The following is a 20,160-nucleotide window of genomic DNA, read 5'->3' on the forward strand; positions in this document are numbered from 1 at the left end:
ATAATAAATAAATAGAGAAAGAGACTTAATGATAAAAATAGTTTTATCAATTAACATGATTGATATTTTATAAATTAATTAAAAAAATTTTTAAATAAATTAATTAAATTAAATAATTAAGAACAAATATGATATTTAAAAGAAGAAGGGATGCGTTTGTTAAAGAAATAGTTAATCCACAATTTTAGTGACATTGATCAAAACTTCAAAAAAATATCAATGCAACATACCCAAAAAAATATATATATATTAATTTTAGTGCGAAATTGTAGCATGGCCAAACGTCCCGTCCGCCAAAATATAGATAATAGGTGGTCCAGCTCGAGGGCCCCACTATGCATCAATTTTTGAAATACAAGTCCAGAATAGGACGACGTTGGAGGTTGGGTCCGATACTGTATGATATAGTCAATGTTTTTATGGACCTGTAACTTGGGTGCACTTTTCTTGAATTGCAATATATATATATTTTTTTCGGAAAGTACTGATTTGCAAGGTCTTGGTGACACCTTTCATGTACCTTCCTAAAAGTGATAATGACATTCTTAGTGGAGGTCCCAACAACGCCTAAGCAATCATATTTTGTTTTTAATCTATTATTGAGTAGTAATTTAGTAAGCTATCACTAGTAAATTTCACATTAATAATAAACTAGATTTGTTATCTGTACTTGAAAACTTTAATAAATAAACTAGTTTGTTTCTACCAGATCCTACATGCTCTAAGGTAACCTAAACCACATTAAATCAACCGACCTCAGCATAATTTCATCCCACCAAATGTGTTATTACATAACTCAAAAACATATTATTGTCTCCCGAGTCCCAACTTCTTAAGTGTTATTCTCTACCTACCACCAATGATGCATATAGAATAAGAGAATAGGCATGAATCAAACTTGAGACCTCTAGATCATTTCAAGAATATCTTATATCTAATTGATTCATGTTTGTATGTTAGGAAAATTTCAATAACTGAGGAAATCAAAGTTGAAATATTGAAGATATAATTTTAGGATAATTATACTTACCTCCTTACTTAAATAACAGAGATATCTTATATGATTTGAAATTCATGTCGGTGTTTGCTTTGACTGAAAGGTGTTTAAATTACTATTATAACTATTGTACTTTTATAAGAACAAAAATATTGTAAAGGTAATATACTGTTTGTCTGAACAATTTGAAAGCTTTTAACAACTCCTGTTCAACTTTTGTCTGTCATTCACGCTTGACAACAAACCTAAATTTTTTAGCAACCTTTCACAACGGTCTTGCCGTGCAAGCTCAATTTCATATAGAAGATGATTTAATGACTGAGGCTTTGCCAATGGAGGTAGATTACCTAGTGTATGGATCTACTATTGTTGCAAAACAAGTTCCGTGTGATGGTTAGTGCCGTAAATTCTTCCACCTTTAGATGATAAATTGTGAAAATTCTTTGTTTTATGTCCGAATTCTTTGTTTTTAAGGTGTGTGTGTGTATATATATATATATGATATTATGATCGAATACATACGTGGTGTGGGGTTTAATTGTAATTAACTAATTAATTAGCCTATAAATGAAGCTAGCGTCCTAGATCTCTCACGATCTGATTGTGCATTCCCTTCACTGCATAATGTCCTTAAATAATAACACAATCAATTACATCAGGCACCTTGTAGAGCTTGTTGAGAAACTCATTAATACCGATATTAATTTTCTTAGTATAACAAAATGGATTAAAAGTAGGCAAAGGTGAAATGTGAGGGTACAAATTGCTCACTTTTATATATGATAAACTCGACCTCAACTTTTGGAGTGAAAAGAAGAAAAAAAATATTTAACGTCAAAATAAAAGGAGCCAAAAATTAAAATAAAAAAAACAAAAACAAAAAACGATCATCCTTGTTTAGAGACGGGGTCAAATGAGGATGAAGGAATTCCTGGGAGAGGGGCAATTAAGCTTTAACTCTCAATTTTGAGCAATGCCAATGTGACACCTTCCACTAACCGACATCTATTGCATCAGTGCACGCGTGTTGACAAACAGTACAACCTTTTTTACTTTCTCTAACTACATTTAAATTTTACTTCCTTCCTTTAACTATATTTAAATCTCACTTGGTCTCTCTTTTTAGCTCCAAAGAATCTATGCCTTTTAACAAAATGAACATACACATATTTCTACGCTCTCCGCTCAACAAACATAACAACTCATCATTTGTTAACCTTTCAAAAAAACAAAAATACATAAAAAAGGAGAAAAATAAAAAAACTTCATTTGTTAGAACTGTTGTGTGTGTATATATATCCTTAATACCCAAAATCTCGAGTACAACTCACTCTCGCTCTCTTTCTCTCTCTCTCTCTCTCTATATATATATATGTATGTATATTTTAATCTAAAGGTTTCATCACTCCTCTATTTTCACATCTAATAACTCCATATCAATTGTGATTGTTAGAATCAAATGGGTAATTGCCATGCTCTTTACAAATCCAGTAAACAATCTTGCATCAAAATCAAAACAGCCAAGCACCAGAAAGTGTTGAGGGTTGTGAAGTTTGATGGGAAGATGCTAGAGTTCACAGCACCTGTTCTTGTTAAGAATCTCTTGGTAGATTATCAGGGTCGCAAAATGGGTCACAATCCATCAACTCACCTGTATCTGCTCATTTTTTAATAGTTTTGGGTGAATCATATTTAAGATGGATCAAAAATGAGTTGGGTAATTTTTAACCACTTAATTTGAGGGTCAAGATCATATATTTTATCCATAACATAATAGACACACAACACACATCTATTCTATATTGCACTCAACTCATTTCTCTCTCTCTCTAAAAGTTTTTTTTTTTTCAAATTACATTTTCCTTTTCCAAGAAAATTTTATTTTTTAAGCATCAATATTTTGGACGGGTTTCAAAGGTCATTTTTTTTTTTTTTTTAACAAATATGCAAATTATATTTTCTTTTTTCACGTTTATAAACATCAAAATTTTTAACAAAATTTTATTTTTTAAACATCAATATGGGTCTTGACAGGTTGACTCTATATATTTTTTAAATATGATTTTTAAAAAATAATTAAAAATAAAAAAATTTAATTAATGAGTCCACTTGTTATAACGGGTTGACCCTATATAATTTTTAACCCGTTCATTTTCAACCCATTCTGAACATATTGAATATGGGTCATGACGCATATTTGACCTGCCCATTTTCAATCCCGCTCAACTTACCCATTTGCCATCCTTAATTCAGGCTCAGGTGTTGGTGTGTCCAAGGAAGCTTCTCACCATCGTCCTCCTAACTATGAATTGAAGCTGGGGAGAAGTTACTATCTTCTTCCTATAACAAGTTCTGTTTCTAATTCTAGTCCTGTTAGTGTCTCACCCATAGAAACAGCTTGAGGAGTTGTTGTAGAAGCAAATATCAGCCCGGGATGTTCTCTCAGCGTTTGAGAAAGAAACATGTCCAAATTATTCTTCGTCATGCTGGAAACCAAAGCTTGAATCCATTCATGAAGGAAGCCAGTGATTTTCCACACCGGCTTTGGCTCTACCAACTTAGCTACTGAATAATGTCCGTTTTTTTTATATTTAGGTAACCATGAAGTTTGTGAAACACGCACTTGGGACCGGCACACATTGTTTTGTGTAGGACTATACAGCTTTAGGGGAGATGATTTTCTGAACTTTCTGCTGTTTATAGGTGCAGGCAGTCATATGAAAGTTATAGTTGATGGATTTTGTATCACAATTATGCTCTGTTTCCCTTCTTCAGGTTTAGCTACTTATTTTTTATTTTATTTTTTTTCATTGACAAGACACGCGCACACACGCCCATTCTTATTTGTATAGAAACTTGAAACTTTTAACTTTTCACTTTATCCATTTCTATGGAAACTTAATCCTTAACTTTTTACTTTTACTTTAATGAAAATTTAAAGCATTAACTATTATTACTTGTATAGAAATTTGGAACTTTAACTTTTCACTTTACCCATTTGTATGAAAATTTGAACCTTTAACTTTTTATTTTTACTTTAATAAAAATTTGAGCCATTAACTTTTTACATTAAAAAAGTAAAGAAGTATCATTAAGTTAATAAAGGGGCAAACCGCAAAACAACAGGTTTCCACCAAGCTTTATTTGTAGGGACAAACCGCAAAACAACAGGTTTCTTTGTAGATATACAATGCCTACGGTAACAAATATGAGCAAACAGAGTCATAGACCAAACCTTTTTGCCTTCAACCATCAAAGTAAGTACCATATCTATGAGTCCTCTACACTCTCAGTTTCAGATGGTAAATCAAGATTTGTCTGAAATACTCATTGTAAAATAGCTTTCAAGTTTCAGTTCCTCAAATAAATAATAATAATAAAAAAGATTTGTCTGAAATACTCATTGTAAAATAGCTTTCAAGTTTCAGCTCCTCAAATAAATTAAAAAAATATATATATAGCAACCCTTCTACTAAAAAATCTAGTAAATATTACTAGTATGAAAATGAATTCTTTTTTGACATGAAGACAAGACCCCATGAAGACAAGACCCTTCTAACACCAAGGACAATTTGGAAAAATGATTGCAGATGTCTATGATTTATGATGTTTTTAGACTAGCCAGGAAAATACTTTGCATCCACTTTCCTCATTTCAGTTATCTTCAAACTAAACCTTCTGGTGTGAAGTCCAGTTTTACTATTTCATTCAACCCTTAATACTGATTTTTGTACCAATCAGTCCACTGGTGCAACCAAACTAAAAAGCATTATGTCTATATATAGAGATACAAGATTTAACCAACTCACAACTTAACAACAAGTCTAGTAAAAAACACTCCAAAAGTTACTACACAAACTTGAAAAACCAGAAGAGACATGGTATGAACTACTTAATCTCAACATCAACCACCTTGCGCTCCACTTGAGTCTTAGGAATGGAGATGAAAAGCACTCCATTCTTCAACTCCGCTTTGATCTTATCCCTGTCTGCATTTTTAGGAAGCTCAAGACGAGTGTAGTAGGAAGTGAAATTCCTGCTCGACCATGAATTATCTCCACCTTCCTCCTTTTTGTGCTCTCCCTTTATAACGAGCTCATCATCTTCCACATAGACATTAACATCTTCTTTGGAGAGTCCCGGCATGTCGAACCGCATCTTGATTTCGTTTTCCTCCTGTTCAATGTCCCAAGGGGCACGCACCTCCCCTACTGACTTGAATGTCACCACATCCTCAAATATTCTGTCCATTGTATCCAGCATCTGACGCATTGTTCTCATTGGGGAGAATGGGTCCATTAAACCTGTAATCAGAACCTCATGTTTCATTGATCAAGGTAAGACTTGAGAGTTTTTAGTTCTAATTTCACAATGAAATTAAAACTAAAAATTTTCAACACATCTTCAAATTCCGTAGAAAGCTTGAATCAGAAAAGAGACTCAATTTGGGCTCATCAAACAAATTAGACTTGAATTGCTTCTACACTTGCCTTGAAATAGAAAATAAACTCAATTTGGGTTCTCATCAGACAAATTAAGATTTGAGTTGCAGTTGGACTTGACTTGATCTATTACCTTGTCCAACTTGGCCAAATTGCATCCCTACAGCTCATAATGAACATTAAATTCGAGAATACTCCGGGTATTGTACTCCGGATCTCTCAGGGTACCTAATCCAACGACTGAGAGACCTTCGAGGAAGGGTACCTAGAATACTCATCTCTCAGTTGTTGAATATGATACCATGTAGTAGTAAAATTCACCTCATGAACGATTCAATGACTGGGCGAAGGGTACCCCAAGTATGATATTGTTGAAATTCTTGATAAGAACACGAGGGGTTGAAAAAGTAAACTTGAGTACCACAAGTGAAAAAAAAAAAAAAAAAAGCCCTCAACCAGGCCCAATTGAACCTGCTATCTCGACTTATAGATTGGTTCAAATTGGACTTGGCCAGCTCAATACTCTGCTGCCCAAGCCCAACCCAAATGAAAATAACTTTATAACTGACAAACATTTCACACAAAGTCAGAATTTGTATTCTCTAGCCATACTGAGTCTGCAACAGTAAAATAAATTCATCAAAGCAGTAAGAAAAGGTAGAGCACTTACCAAAAGGTGAACCATCTGCAGCTAGTCGCGGGAGCCTTCTCTCGACATCAGTCCCTTGGTGGCTGCCCTGTTTGACGGGAACGTCCACCGCCGAAGTATCTTTGTTATCTCCGGTGGCCTGAGCTCTCACAACGGACAGCTTCGAAGGCCTTCTCACATTGCATGCCGAAGGAAAGAAGACAGAGCACGGCCCAACTCCTTCAATGGAGTTACTGCTGGTTTTCTTGTTAAAAAGCAGGGGTGAAGAAGTACATGCTAATGTTTTTGAAGCCATTTCTGATAAAAATGAGAAACCAGAGAGACTTTCAAAGATTACAAGTTGTGTAGTGTAGATATAATGCTTTGGCTGAGGACTTTAAGATGGTTTTGAAGAGGTATGGATGTGTGTGTGTGTGTGTGTGCGTGTGTATATATAGACAGAGGATGGAAGTGTGTAGAGGAGTCGTGAATGTTTGAGGAAGAGTCTCGAGTGGGGCCCATGTTCAATTGGCCACCTAAACATATTTCAATTGGTACTCTCATTCCAGGTGTCTCGTGCATTCGGGAAATCTCGATGCATCATCATCTTATCTGGAGCTAGTATGACAAATTAGGGTATTTTTGTAATTTAATTTAAATTTTTAATTAGGTAAATTACACTGATATTCTGATATCTATTGCGATTTGTCCAAATCTGACTGGAGCATTTAAGATTTGTTATAATGGACCTTTCCTAAATCATTATTAAGATTCTTTGTGAAAATGATTAAGTAACCCTCGTCATTTGTGAAAAGACAGTAATAACCTTAGACTTTGACTAAAATGACAAAATACAATTTATGTATTGACCAAAATTCCCTAAATCTTTATATTGTTGTCTCTCTTTTTAAAATTACTCTCTGAAAGTCCGGGACTCAAATCAGTAAAAACATTAGGGCCTTTCCCTCTCTTAATTTGATTATTTTTTTGGACAATAACACTCCATTTACTAAATAGTATCCAAACATGGCCTTAAGTGATAGAAAATGTCTAGGTTACCCCTAAACAAAATATTATATTTTAGGGTAAAGTGCAAATAACTCCCCTGAACTTTACTCTCTCTCCTTAAAAACCCCCCCTGAACTATTTTTTTTACAATTAACCTCCTGAACTATCAATTTTTTTGCAAAAAATGCCCACCGGCGAAGTTTCGGCTATTTCTCACCGTTAAATGGGGGTGTGTTATTCACGCGCGATTACAGAAAATAAAAAATGACAAAACAACCCTTGCATAGCCGCTGGCAGTCGCTGCTGTACAGCGTAGTCTTCCCAAGCACATTCATATATCTACTCATCGGTCAGAACAATACCCTTGGCTTCTCTCTCCATTCCCAAATTGACGGCGGTGGTGGGTGGGTCGCTGCAGTATAGTGTCACCATCTCGAGCACATCCAAAGTGAATAGACGGCGGCGGTGGTGGGTAGGTCGCTGTATGTATATAGTAATATAGAGAAAGGGGTAAAGACTCGAGAGAGAAAGGAGTAGGACGGCGAACAAAGTGTTCGACTGCCGGACCAGAACTCACTGCTAGGTCAAACCAAGCTTACCGGAAAAAGATGAACAGAGCTCGTCGTTTGTTCACCAGAGTCGCACGTATGTCTTGGAGCTTACTGGATGGTCACCGTGACTGGGTCTCAGTCTCATTGTTCTGGGTTTCGTTGAAATTGTACTCTTGCCAGATTGAACTTTGCAATTTTTAGCCAACAACAAATAGCAATGAAGTTTCACCTCTGCAACTTCCGGCGAACAAAACCATACCAAACCAAACCCACAAGTTGTTTCGCTGACGACGTAGCAAACTCCAATGAATTGAATCGCCCTGCGAAATTGGAGTTTCCAAACTCAGATGTACGGAGTTCCCATGTCTTCGTTCCGATACCCCAAATCCTTGTTTACCAACAAACCGACCCGCAAAAAAGGAAAATATATCCAAAATTTTCTCGAGAAAATCCCAACTTTCTCTATCCAGATTTCGCAATTTGACCCTCTCTGCCGACCGTGCCTACCACCGCTTCACTGCCGTCCTTTCCCCACCGCCGTCCTTCTGCTTCAACTCTCTGCTCAGTCAGCCGAACCTTCACCGGCCGACCTCTTCACAGCCGACCACTCCATCGCGGCTGAGTCATCGAGCCGGCACCACTTTGATGACGGAGCACTGAGCCGGCACCGCCACATTTCTCACCATATAGACCAGGCAAAACCTTTTTGGTCAACAAACGTCATCAACGATGGGAAAAATAGAGCGTAGAGAGAGAAAGCCTTGCATATAAGGCCGTGTTTGGCGGTGACAAGGATGAGGTGATAAGGCAATGATGTGTTGTCACAATTCTATTGGATGATTAAGATTTGAGTTAAGACCATACCAATACGACGTAGTTTCACTTAAGGGTAATATTGTAATCTTCTTTTTCCGGTGCCGGAACCTCACCTGATGTCCTTAACTACAACTTTATCATAGTTCAGGGGGACAATTGTTAATTCAGGGGGGTTTTGTGCAATTGGCTGAAAGTTCAGGGGGGTTATTTGCACTTTACCCTATTTTTTATTCCAAAATATCACCTCACTTAAAATGACCTAAATACCCTCAGTGATTATACACCACCCATTTTGGCGCCACCTACCCTCACTTACCTTATTACTCCTAAATGTTTTACTTCTAAATGTTTTATAAAAATTAAAAACAAATAGGTTTAATGTTAAAAGTTTTTCTTTAGCTTCTTGTTTTGATGAGGGACATGATAGTGGTCCAGTTCACTTAGACAATGGTGAAGAGTATGAAGATGATGAGGGAGGTGATATGGTCAGTGATGATGAAGTGAAAACTGATTTCAGTTTTTCAGATAGTGATGATGAACAGTTGTTTGGTCAGCTTCAGGGACATGCAATTGATGATGGGGATAATCTCCAATTAGAAATGGAAAATCCTTATTACAATTGTGGGTAATTATCTGACTACAGTGACAGTGTTGCCTTTAGTCCAGGAAGTGGTGATGAGATTAAGTTACCAAGGAATAGTGTTCACAGACACATTTAGGGTAAAGTGTTCAAGTATGGTGACATGGGTGAAATAAAAATTGTGAAGGATCATTTGTTTGATGATATCAAACATTTTAGGACCATGTTGAAGAAGCATTGTGTTCAAAAGGGTTTTAAGCAGGTGATGGGGAAAAATGAGAGGAAAATAGTCACTAGTCATTGTGGGAATCCAGGGTGTCAATGGGGAATTCGTGCAAGCCTACTGCCAGATAAGGTAACATTTAAAGTAAAGCGTGTAGGATCAGAACACACTTGCATTATAACCACCAAGAACCCAATAGTGACATCCACTTTCATTGTAGACAAACTTGCCAATAAATTCAGGAATCAACCTAACATTGATTTAGAGATTTTGGAAAGAGATGTTAGAGACACATTTAAGGTGGAAGTGACTAAGGTATGTTTGAGGAGAGCTAGAAAGAAAGCCTTAGAACAGAGTGAAGGAACCCACATAGCTTCATACAAGAAGTTGTGGCAATATGCAACTGAGGTTCAAAAAACTCAGGGAGTTTAATGTTTATATAACATTTAGAAGATGACTTAACAAGGTTAACAAGGTTTAAGAGGTTATTTTTATCATTTGTGGCTGTGTACAATGGGTTTATAGATGAATGCAGGCCATTTATTGGTCTGGATGGTTATTTTCTGAAAGGTCCCTTTGGTAGTATCTTAATTTGTGCAGTGGGGCTTGATGGAAATAATGGGTTATACCCATTTGCAGTTGCAGTGGTAGATTCTGAAAGAGAAAAAAGTTGGAAATGGTTTTTGGAACACCTACACAAAATCATAGGTGACACAGCTGGGGATTTGTCTTGGGTTATTATAACTCATGGCCAAAAGGGTATATTACCAGCTGTGGATGAAGTCTATCCTCATGCTTCCAAAAGAAGGTGTTGCAGGTATATTTATGCCAATTTTAGGGCAATATATTATGGGGTTAGGTATAGAAAACTATTTTGGGCAGTAGCAAGGGCTTACAATGAGTTAGACTTTAAGAAAACCATGAGATAGCTACAAACAAGTTCTGAAGGAGTATGGCAGTGGTTGATGGATCAGCCACTTGAAACATGGGCAAGGCACAAGCTTGATACGAGGACCAAATGTGATTTTGCCACAAATAATATAATGCAGTTGAGTCATTCAACTTATGGCTTAAGAAGGTTAGGGGCAAACCTGTAACTGTAATGTTTGTAATACCCCTAGTTTTCAAAGGGATATAAAAGGGATTTAAATTATTTATTTTATTGTATTTTAGGTGCTTATGTGGCTATGTGGTTACGTGGCTTGATGGTATGTGTTTAATTGTTTGATTATTTGGTTAATTGTTAATTGTTTAATTGTTTAATTGTTAATTGTTTAATTGTTTGATTATTTGAGTATTATTATTATTAATTATTTATTTTAATGTTAATATTAGTAATATTACGTTATATATATATATATATATATATATATATATATATATATTTGGTGATCACGTATAGGACTTTATATGTGTGTGTAATTATATTTTACTTTGCTTTTCTTTTCTTTTCTTTTAGGTTTAGCCGACTTAGTATCGGGTTGGGATTAGGGTTGGTATAAAGCAATATATTTATATAGTGTTGTCTGCCTTAGGGTTCATAAAACCCTATTCACGCCACCTTATAGACGAGAGGGATAGGTTTTATTCTAACTCCTTCCCTTAGACCTGTGTTCTGTGCATGCCTATGTAGTCTCCAGGACTTAATCAGACGTTAAAACGGATGTTTTATGCATGTTAATTCTGACTGTAAACTATTTCATGTATTGATTAATTGAAATTGTTTTATTGGATAAATTGGTTCAGATTAAGTTTTAAATTCTTATTAGCAATGCGTACTGGTTTTCTATGAGTTTCTGGAACCTTTGGGACATAGATTGAACCCTAGGAATCATAATAAAATAATACAGAGGGTTCTAAAGATCGCCGAAGGTGAAGAAGATGAACGGGTTTAAGGATACGGCTCTCAAGGAGAGAAAGCAGGCTCTCTAATGGAGGGAGCCGGCTCCCTCATGGACAGAGCCGGCTCCCACTTGGAGGGAGCCGGATCCCAACACTACAGAGCCGGCTCCCACTTGGGGGGAGTCGGCTCCCAAGAGGGCAGAGCTTGCTCTTGAAGTTTGGGAGCTTGCTCTCGCGCTGGAACTTGCAAAAATTGATTTTTTTAAAGTTCTGTTTGGCTGTTTAGAGTATTTCTAAGTTGTTTAAGATGCTGTGAATGATTTAAATAACTGTAATGGACATGTAAAAATACTCGGAAGCATGTTTTATAACAATATGCTAAAGAATGAAATAACATGAGTTTCAACAGTAAACTTGCATGTTGAGTATGAAATAAAGGATTTAATTGCTTACTAGTATTCTAGTAATATTTCTATGTATGGTTAAACAATATTAATCATGTTTAAGCATTGTAATAAGCATAATTGACATCTGAAAATGTAGTATGCTTATATGGGATTAATTGATGTTTTATCTGTTCTATACTTCATCAATTAATGGATTTATGGATTGTTATGAAATTACTTTTGAGTATTTCAGTATAATGTGCTCAGTTTATATTTTTGATTATCATTACATCAGGCTCTGGATTCTAATTGATGATTAAATTTATCATTTATTGCATCAATTATTTGATTTGGGAATTATATGCACCGGTATGAGACGGTGGCATATTAGGGATGGATTAGTTCAAAATACTAAGTCCTACCTATTCTAAAATAAGAAATGGATTAACTATAAAAGTTAAGTCCTACTTATATATATTCATGTCATGTTAACTAAAACAGTTGAATAACATATTGGATGTTTGTTTTCATGTCCTGTATTAAGAAAGATATCATATATATATGATTATGGTATTGTGATATGAGCTTGAGTCTCAGGATCATGGTTAGGGTGCGTATATCGCCTAGGAGGATAACTGGACATAGTTGATGTTCCCTGGTAGGTCTAGGTATACATGCCCATGTGATGTACGATTTGCATTTTACCTTCTATTCAGGCTGAGACAGAACTATTGGGCTAGCGAGCGTTCTATAGTGTGTATATATATATACATATATGGACTATTTAGCTATTGTTGAGTTATCTAGGATGTATCTGCGTATTGGGTCTCTACTTAGACTCTAGTAGAGTAGAACTTGTTTGTGGGCCTGACCCACCATCATTTTTCTGGTATTCGTCAGGCGTATGGATTGTTCGTGTTCAGCAGGGATCGTCTACTTCATTCTTCCGGACTATGTTATTTAGGAGTTTCTGTATCTTTCAGTTTTCTAATGTCGACAGTTTTTGCTGTCTTTTGGTTAGTTTGGTTTTCCAGGGGTCCACATAGTATGGATTCCCGAGTTGTGTAAGTTGGAAGATTATTTGTATCAGAACAGTTTATTAATGAAAATTTTATTCTGAGGTTTTATTAATGGATTATCGTTTTAGTTTCTTTCAGTCGTTTATTTATTCCTGTTATCTATTTTGTACTCTGTGTTCGTTTATTGTCATTTGTTTTGATATCCTCGGGTATTTGGGCGTGGGCCTAACCAACTTGTATCCAGAAATCCGTAGGTATCACAGTTGGTATCAGAGCACTCCAGATTCAAATTTCCTTAGAAGTGTCTTTCGTTATAGGGCTTCCGCGTTGCTTCTCTTAAAACTTAGAGCCCGTATTAGGATTCGTTATACTCTATTTACGATTCTTTAGAAGGAGCTAATGTCAATTATATTCCATAGTTATGGATTGGTTGACATTAGAAGGAGGATGGGGTCCAAGGCGAAAGTAATAAAGACCCAAAGGAGTAAAGAAGTACGCTATCGAGTTCTTTGCCAGAAGTAGAACTTGGGATCGAAGGTTTATTTTCGGGGTTGGCATTACTTAGAAAGTATAAGCCAAGGAAGTATTAAGGTGTACGTGTTAGGTCGCCACATATCGAGACCAACACGACTTCAGTTAATCTAAAAAAGGAGACAAGCAAGGAGTAAGAGTCCGAAGAGGATCCTAATAGAGTAGATTTCAACGTATTCAGTAAAGAGGGTACCAAATCGTGAAGATAATTGATCGCTCGAGGGTGATCTTATTTGCTGGTAGTATAATGAATAATACTAGTAGAGTTGGTGTGGATCAATCTACATATAGTTAAACTTTCTTATCCTCTCTAAAAAGAGATATACAAGAAGTACTCTTCAGAAGTTTGGGGATTATGTTGTGACTGTCTAAGTTACTTTATAAAGCCACGTTAGACGGTTTGCATTCCGTGTATAAGGAGGTTGAGGGATTAAGCCCTTGGTATATCCTTAGGCAAACGAATGTTATTTTTCAGCTATGTTTAAAGTAGGCTGTTTCGAGGTTGGATGAGTACCTAAGAAACTATAAAAGGAAATTTACTATAAAAGGAAATTTTGTGCAACAATTTTTTTTTTTTTTTTTTTTTTTTTTTTTTTTTTTTTATGCAAGTTGATTTCAGAGGAGGTTTTCTTTTCTTGAAAGAACGATGTTTTAAGGAGGATTATATTTTTTTTTTATTGTGTGTATCTTACGTATTTTATTTTTGTTAATTATTTAGGATTTGGAATGTGGTTTAGTTGGGGACACAAGTATGTGATCAGTCAACTACTATTCTTTTTAATAAGATGGAGTAAAAGCGCTATATTACGCTAAGATTGTGAGCATGTGGTAATGGGATTTGGGTAGATATACATAAATCTAGCCAATTAATTGGATCTGGACATGTGTCATTATAGTATGTTTTCAGGATGGAATAATTAGACCATCAGTACGAGTCAAATAATCTAGAACGATTAATTTGACATACTTTACACTAGGTATGGATTTGTGACGGCCCTAGTTTTTAGGCTAGCGCGTCCTATGATAAACCAAACGTATATTCGATAGCGGATCCAGATACGGAAACAAGAAACAAGACAATGGTCTCCCAAGGCACAACACACCTCTAAGACACTTTGATGACCTTCCATGACGTTATAGAACTCAATGAGAACTGACGCGGAAATAAAAGATCGAAAAAATAACAATTAAGCCCCCAGGGGCAAAATAGTCATTTTACATAAAAATGACGTCCCTAGAATGTATATCATTCTTGAGACACATCCGTGACTTTATCACGGGACTTAAAAGAAATCAGTGGAAGCGGAAAGTAAGAAAAATCGTATAAAAATAGCCCCAAGGACAAAATAGTCATTTCTGAAAATATGGATTTGGGTGCTACCGCTAGAAAGAAAATGAAAAACTAATCAAGATGGATTCAAGAATCGCATGATTCGGAGTTCGGACGAAGGAGAAACGGCATGACGAAGAAAAACGAGCACTTAAGGCTAAAAAGGTAAACTGGTAATTATCCAGGAAGATCTGTGTGCAACCGAGCACACTGTTGGAAAGACAGCAAAAAATTAGTCAAGTTAAAAAAAAATTTTCACTCAATTTGGAGTGTGGACGAAGGAAAATGAGCGAAAATAAAAATCGACGCTACGACGTCGAGACGGGGCACCACGAGCACCCCACGAGCATCCTGATAAGCACCATGACATGCTAGGGAAAAAAAAAAAAAAAGAAAAAAAAAAAAGAAAGAAAGAAAAGGATTCAGCCAGAACAGAGTGCTAAAACGAGGTCCAAAACAAATTTTTTTGGAAAAACTTGAAGAAGAAACCCTCCTTAAAATCGAGTTTTCTACCCGATTGCGTAAGAGGAAATGAAAAAAACATACAGCAAAATCCCCAAAATGCCCCTAGATCAGAAGAGGTCAAGAGGGTCCAAAAAGATGTTATAGTAACTGTCCACATCTGAGATCAAAAACGGGCTATTAAACGAATTTTTCTGCAAAAAATCACAGAAGAAACCCCTCCCAAAATCAAATTTTCTACTCGGCAAGATGGGAGAAAATGAAAAAAACACACTGTGAAATGGCCAAAATATCCCTAGATCAGTTAAGGCTTAAAACTCAAAAAAATGCAACTTTACACCAAATATGCATTTGACCCTAAATGCATTTCTAGGTTGAAACGAATATGCACACAAGTGTAATAAATGATTCTAAGCGCGCGCGAATGATCCGCAGCTCCCGAGAAGCCCGACTCAAAATTCGACCCCCCGACGGCCAAAAATGATAAAAATGAACTTGGAATTGGAATTTTGAAATCCAAAAATATGAAATGGAGTCAAATTACCGTTTGATCATTGGTCACACTTCATACAAGATTAATGAGACTCTATGAAAGAATAAAAATGGAATTCCCACACCCGATGTAACCATAGTGAGACAATAACTTGTGATTTTTCAATATTTTCATAATATTTCATGAAGTTAAAAGTTACATAGGATACAAGATACATGTCATTGGCCTCCGGCCTCATCTTATACATGTCAAATACATTACAAAAGGTGTATTTATGTACACATTACATATATGGAATCAATGATACGAGTTTTGACATATAAGGCTACAAAATGACATTTCATACTAACATTTGCATGAAATGTAAACTTAAAAACTACAAGTCATCTAAGGAATGATGAGCATCACGAACCAAGTCTTCATACCTGAAAAATGCCCCGGTAACTTTGGGGTGAGTAACATAAAGTTACTCATAGGAGATGAGCATGATAGACCTAGCATTTTACAAATTTATCACCTTAAGGTGAAATAATTCAAGAGGGCTCATGCCACCTAACGTCTATGTCAAAGTGAGACTCAGGGAACATCCTAAGCTACCTTAAAGCATTTTTACGATAAATTACAATATTTATGCAATTAAACGATATAGAAGCATACTATACAACGTAACAAGATATAGATTCTCAAAATTATCAACTTGAAATCTGAAATGCGAAATCAACTAAAATGGGTCATGCTACCTAACGCCTATGTTCCAAATGAATCTAAAGGATCATTCCTAAGCTACATTTGAACATCAAAACACAAATCACAATATCGATGCCATTTAACCAACATTGGAACTTCCAATACAATGCATAAAATATGATTTCTCAAAGTAAACATCTTGAAACTTAAAATGAGAAATCAAATAAGGAACAACAAGTTTCGATATCATCTAAGTATCTACTTGAAATGAAATGCGAAATCGAACAAGGTAGATACTCGGATATCACACCAGATCAGACCAACACCATAGTTACTTTAGGGTTATTAGCCCATAGACAATCTCCCTATGTGCGCACTAGACTATAGAGGGACAAACCCCGTACTAGACCATGTCCTAGCCGTAGTCAAACAACGACATCCCTAAGTTTTCAAAATCAACAAGTTGTGCAACAACGTATATATCAACATGTGTATACAAGATAATCAACTATCTACCATGCACAACCAAATTCGAAACACATACAATACATACTCTAAGTCCACAACTACTATAGCGTGACAAATCTCGAATCTTCAGTGTGCGATTTGTTACACGCTATAACAACGTTACTTAATATTGAAAACATAAACTTATGAATCTAAATATAACAACAATGTTATCCAATGCTCAAAATGTAACCAAGTGAATGTATAATAAGTACAAGTCCATGATTTAAACATAGAAACAACTTCCAAAACACAATTAAATCCAAGGAACAATTAGATAGAATTTAATTAAATAAAAATAGTTAAATTTTCTAGATTCCAAATTAATTTCAAATAACCTCAAATCAATACATGTTAAAGGACATAGCATGGTCATTACCTATATCTATTCAAAAACTTAATTAGGTTATTGGAACAATAAAGTAGAATTTAATTAAATCATGATAATTTAATCTCTAGATTCTAAAGCAACTCCAAAAGGTCCAAAATTAAGACATGCTAGTAAACAAGTCCTAGTCATTACAAATATCAAGTTTAAAACTTAATCAAGCCAATGAAACCATTAAATAGATTTTAATTAATTCTTTTAATTAAAATCTCTAGATTTTAAAACTCATCCAAATGCTCTTAAATTTAAGTATGTTATAAAACATGCAAAGACTTGATTTAATAGCCTAATACAAGTGATTTCCATCCAAGGTACAACCATGATAATTAAACCTTCATACAAGAAAAATAATAAATGTAAGGTTTCCAAACCTAATCAAATATTCCCGATTTAATATATGTGAAAGTATATGGCATGCACATCAATAATATCAAGTCGAAAATCCAATGGAGTAAATAGTGCACTTGGAATAAATTAATTAATCAAATTAATTAATTATTTCTAGATTTTAAAAACTTCCACTTACTCTCAAATTCACCTATGTTGAAGAGTATGCTAGGGCCTAATATAATATGACATCACATTTTGATTTCAACCTAGTTAAGGCCACATGAATTAAATTTTCATTCAAGAAAAATATTAAATAAAAACTTCAATACTTATCCAAATGCTTTCAATTTAATATATGTCAATGACTATACCAAAGGGTAATATAATGTCATGCCACATGTTTAAACCAAGCTATAACCAACCGGGAAAATCAAATCTCACACAAGAAAAATAAATAATAAAATCTCTAGATTTAATTCAAAGACATGTAAATGAGTTGTGTAAGCATCAATAGTATGCAACACATCAAGAATATAAACTATAACACCCCCTACCTCAATTTGAGATGAAAATCTCACTTCCCCACAAAAAGAAATGTGCTTCGAATCCAACGATACCATGGGGTTATGTCGGGGACAACGAGAGGAATAACTTTAACCTTTGAGGTACCTTGAAAATCCAAACCCGAACCTGAAACCCAAACTCAAAAGTTGCCGGAAATGGATTCTAATAAGGGGGAAAGATTCGCGTCGTCAAGACAAGCATTAAACACAAAGGCATTACGACTTTTTTTTTCTTCGTAATTCGTGGTAAATATATACAAAAAATAAGAATGAAATTATAGGTGCACAGAGGGCATACCCTCAGAAAAGAAAAACAAAACTAGAGCTACTAATAGAAAAAATAAAGCTCCAATCTAGAATAAGGAAATAAATTTAGAAAATTGAAATTAAATCCTGAAGACATGTGTTTTGAACATCCAGACATTCCATAAATGTATATCTAGCAGCTACATCTGAAGGGCTTGCATAGTTATCATGAAGTCTAGCATTTTGCTCCCTCCAAAGATGCCATAAAGCAGCAACAAACAAAGAATTCAGAATCCTAGAAGATCCATATAACTGTTTCATCCATTAGAATCGCTCTCAAACAGTCAACATTACACCAAATCGTTCCATATCCCACCTGAGTACTTCCCCCATCCAAGCCCAAAATGATTGAGCATATGAACAAGAAAGAAAGAGATGGTCCCTATAATCTATTCCCTGTTGACAATTAGAACATCTCGAAGCCAAATAAACTTTCACTTTTGAAGATTGCACATAGAAGGCAACCTATCCAACATAACAAAAATAGCCGTAACAGACCACCTTGGCCTAGCCTTATTCCAACACAGCCTGAACCACTGCACTTCCTCAACCCCATACCTGCACCTGTCCTAAGCGTTCTTAAAAGAAAAGGATCCTCCTGCCCATAAATATTTTTCATTGTGAGTAAGAGTCAAAGAGTGAAGAAACTGTCTAAACGGCAACAAATCAGGTCCCTGAAGCATTTGCCAATTCCAAACTAAATGCTGAATTATTGCACTCAATGAAGCATCCCTAGGAAAATTCAAATTTCGTACCATCCTTTGCCCAAATATAGCTGTAACAGTCAGCCCTGCACACCGAGGGTCTTTAAACAATAGAATAGACTGGCTATTACTTATTTGAAAACCATAATGTTACAACATCATCTTTCTGACTGCCACCATTGCTTTCCATATAACTGAGTTAGACATTCTTGGAACTACAGCCCAGTAATTACAATTAAGAGTATATTTATGTTTGAACCAAGAGATCTATAATCTATCTTTGCTAGTTAAGAAGTCCCAACCAGCGAACCTGAATGTCAATCAATTTTCGAATACCCAAACCTCATTCTTCCTTAGTTCTAGTAATCATAGCTCACTTCAAAAGATGTAACTTCTTTGCATGCTCTTTACTACCCCACAAATAATCCCTACACATCTTCTGTATTTGGTTAATCACAGCCATAGGGTTATAAAAAATAAAGCACCAATACTGAAAAATAGGAATGATTACAACTTTAATGAGTTCCAGCTTCCCTGCTACAGAAAACAAATTGGAATTCCAACAGAAAATTTTGTTAGCAATCTTGTCAATTAGATCCTTGCAGTGAGACTTTTTTAAACTAGTTGAGCAGAGAGGAAGTCCTAAATATTTAATAGGGAATGATTCTTCCTTGCATTGCAGAACCTCCAACAGACCAGACTTTCTTCTGACTGTTCTGGAAAAAATCACACTGCTCTTTAACGGACTCACTTGCAAACTAGTAGCAGCCTTAAATTTCCTGAAAATACTAGCTAACACTTGGGCATTATGAATTGTAGCCTTACATGCCACCATAAGATCATCAGCAAAAAATATATGACATAAATAAGGCTTGAAAGTTTTGACAGAATTGATAACTGTAAGGTCTTCTTTCTAAGCAGCTTTAATATTGAAGGTAGAAAGACACTCTGTGACTAAAGTAAACAACAAGGGGGATAATGGACACCCTTGTCTAAGACCTCTTCCAGGCTTGATAAATCCTTTAGGAGATTCATTAAGCATAATGGAATATCTAGTAGATTGAAAAATAGCAGCCACCCAATTGATCCACTTATTACTGAAACCATAGAACCCCAAAGCCTTCAACAAAAATTCCCAAGAAACTGAATCATAGGCCTTCATAATATCAACTTTCAGAGCCATGCTTTGGATTATTAAAATCCCTAACCATCTCGTGAGCCATAATTAGAGCATCTTGAATCCTGGTTCCTTTGACAAAAGCACACTGCTCCACCCCTACCAACTTAGGAAGACTCAAAGCTAACCTATTAGCCATGATTTTAGTGATGATCTTGTATACCAAATTGCATAAAACAATTGGCCTAAA

At 35.4% G+C, this 20,160-nt stretch overlaps 2 protein-coding genes across 2 annotated transcripts in view; one reads left to right on the forward strand and one right to left on the reverse strand.

Annotated features, from left to right (window-relative positions):
• Positions 1 to 4,470: 4,470 nt before the first annotated feature.
• On the reverse strand, positions 4,471 to 6,501 carry LOC132268624 (small heat shock protein, chloroplastic-like). Its single transcript, XM_059769450.1, has 2 exons — positions 6,110 to 6,501; positions 4,471 to 5,301 (listed from the first exon to the last, which is right to left on the reverse strand). The coding sequence occupies exons 1-2, from the start codon at positions 6,381 to 6,383 to the stop codon at positions 4,886 to 4,888; spliced, it is 690 nt and encodes a 229-aa protein (XP_059625433.1). The 5' UTR covers positions 6,384 to 6,501; the 3' UTR covers positions 4,471 to 4,885.
• A 2,684-nt stretch (positions 6,502 to 9,185) lies between these two features.
• LOC132270162 (uncharacterized) overlaps positions 9,186 to 20,160 on the forward strand; it is a 54,488-nt gene continuing 43,513 nt past the window's right edge. The window contains exons 1-2 of the mRNA XM_059771363.1: positions 9,186 to 9,637; positions 9,781 to 10,062. Coding sequence (XP_059627346.1) covers positions 9,186 to 9,637; positions 9,781 to 10,062 — 734 coding nt within the window. The remainder of the gene's footprint in view (positions 9,638 to 9,780; positions 10,063 to 20,160) is intronic.

This window comes from Cornus florida, unplaced genomic scaffold (assembly GCF_030987335.1).
Source record: "Cornus florida cultivar Cherokee Brave unplaced genomic scaffold, ASM3098733v1 CherokeeBrave_3.0.0_Hap2_Chr08, whole genome shotgun sequence".
Lineage (NCBI taxonomy): Eukaryota > Viridiplantae > Streptophyta > Magnoliopsida > Cornales > Cornaceae > Cornus > Cornus florida.

Bases quoted from the DNA above. Each gene is read 5' to 3' on its own strand.
- LOC132268624 (XM_059769450.1), bottom strand. From the start codon at position 6,383: ATGGCTTCAAAAACATTAGCATGTACTTCTTCACCCCTGCTTTTTAAC. The intron at 5,302-6,109 runs GTAAGTGCTCTA...TTCTGATTACAG, and splicing joins TGCAGATGGTTCACCTTTTG to GTTTAATGGACCCATTCTCC.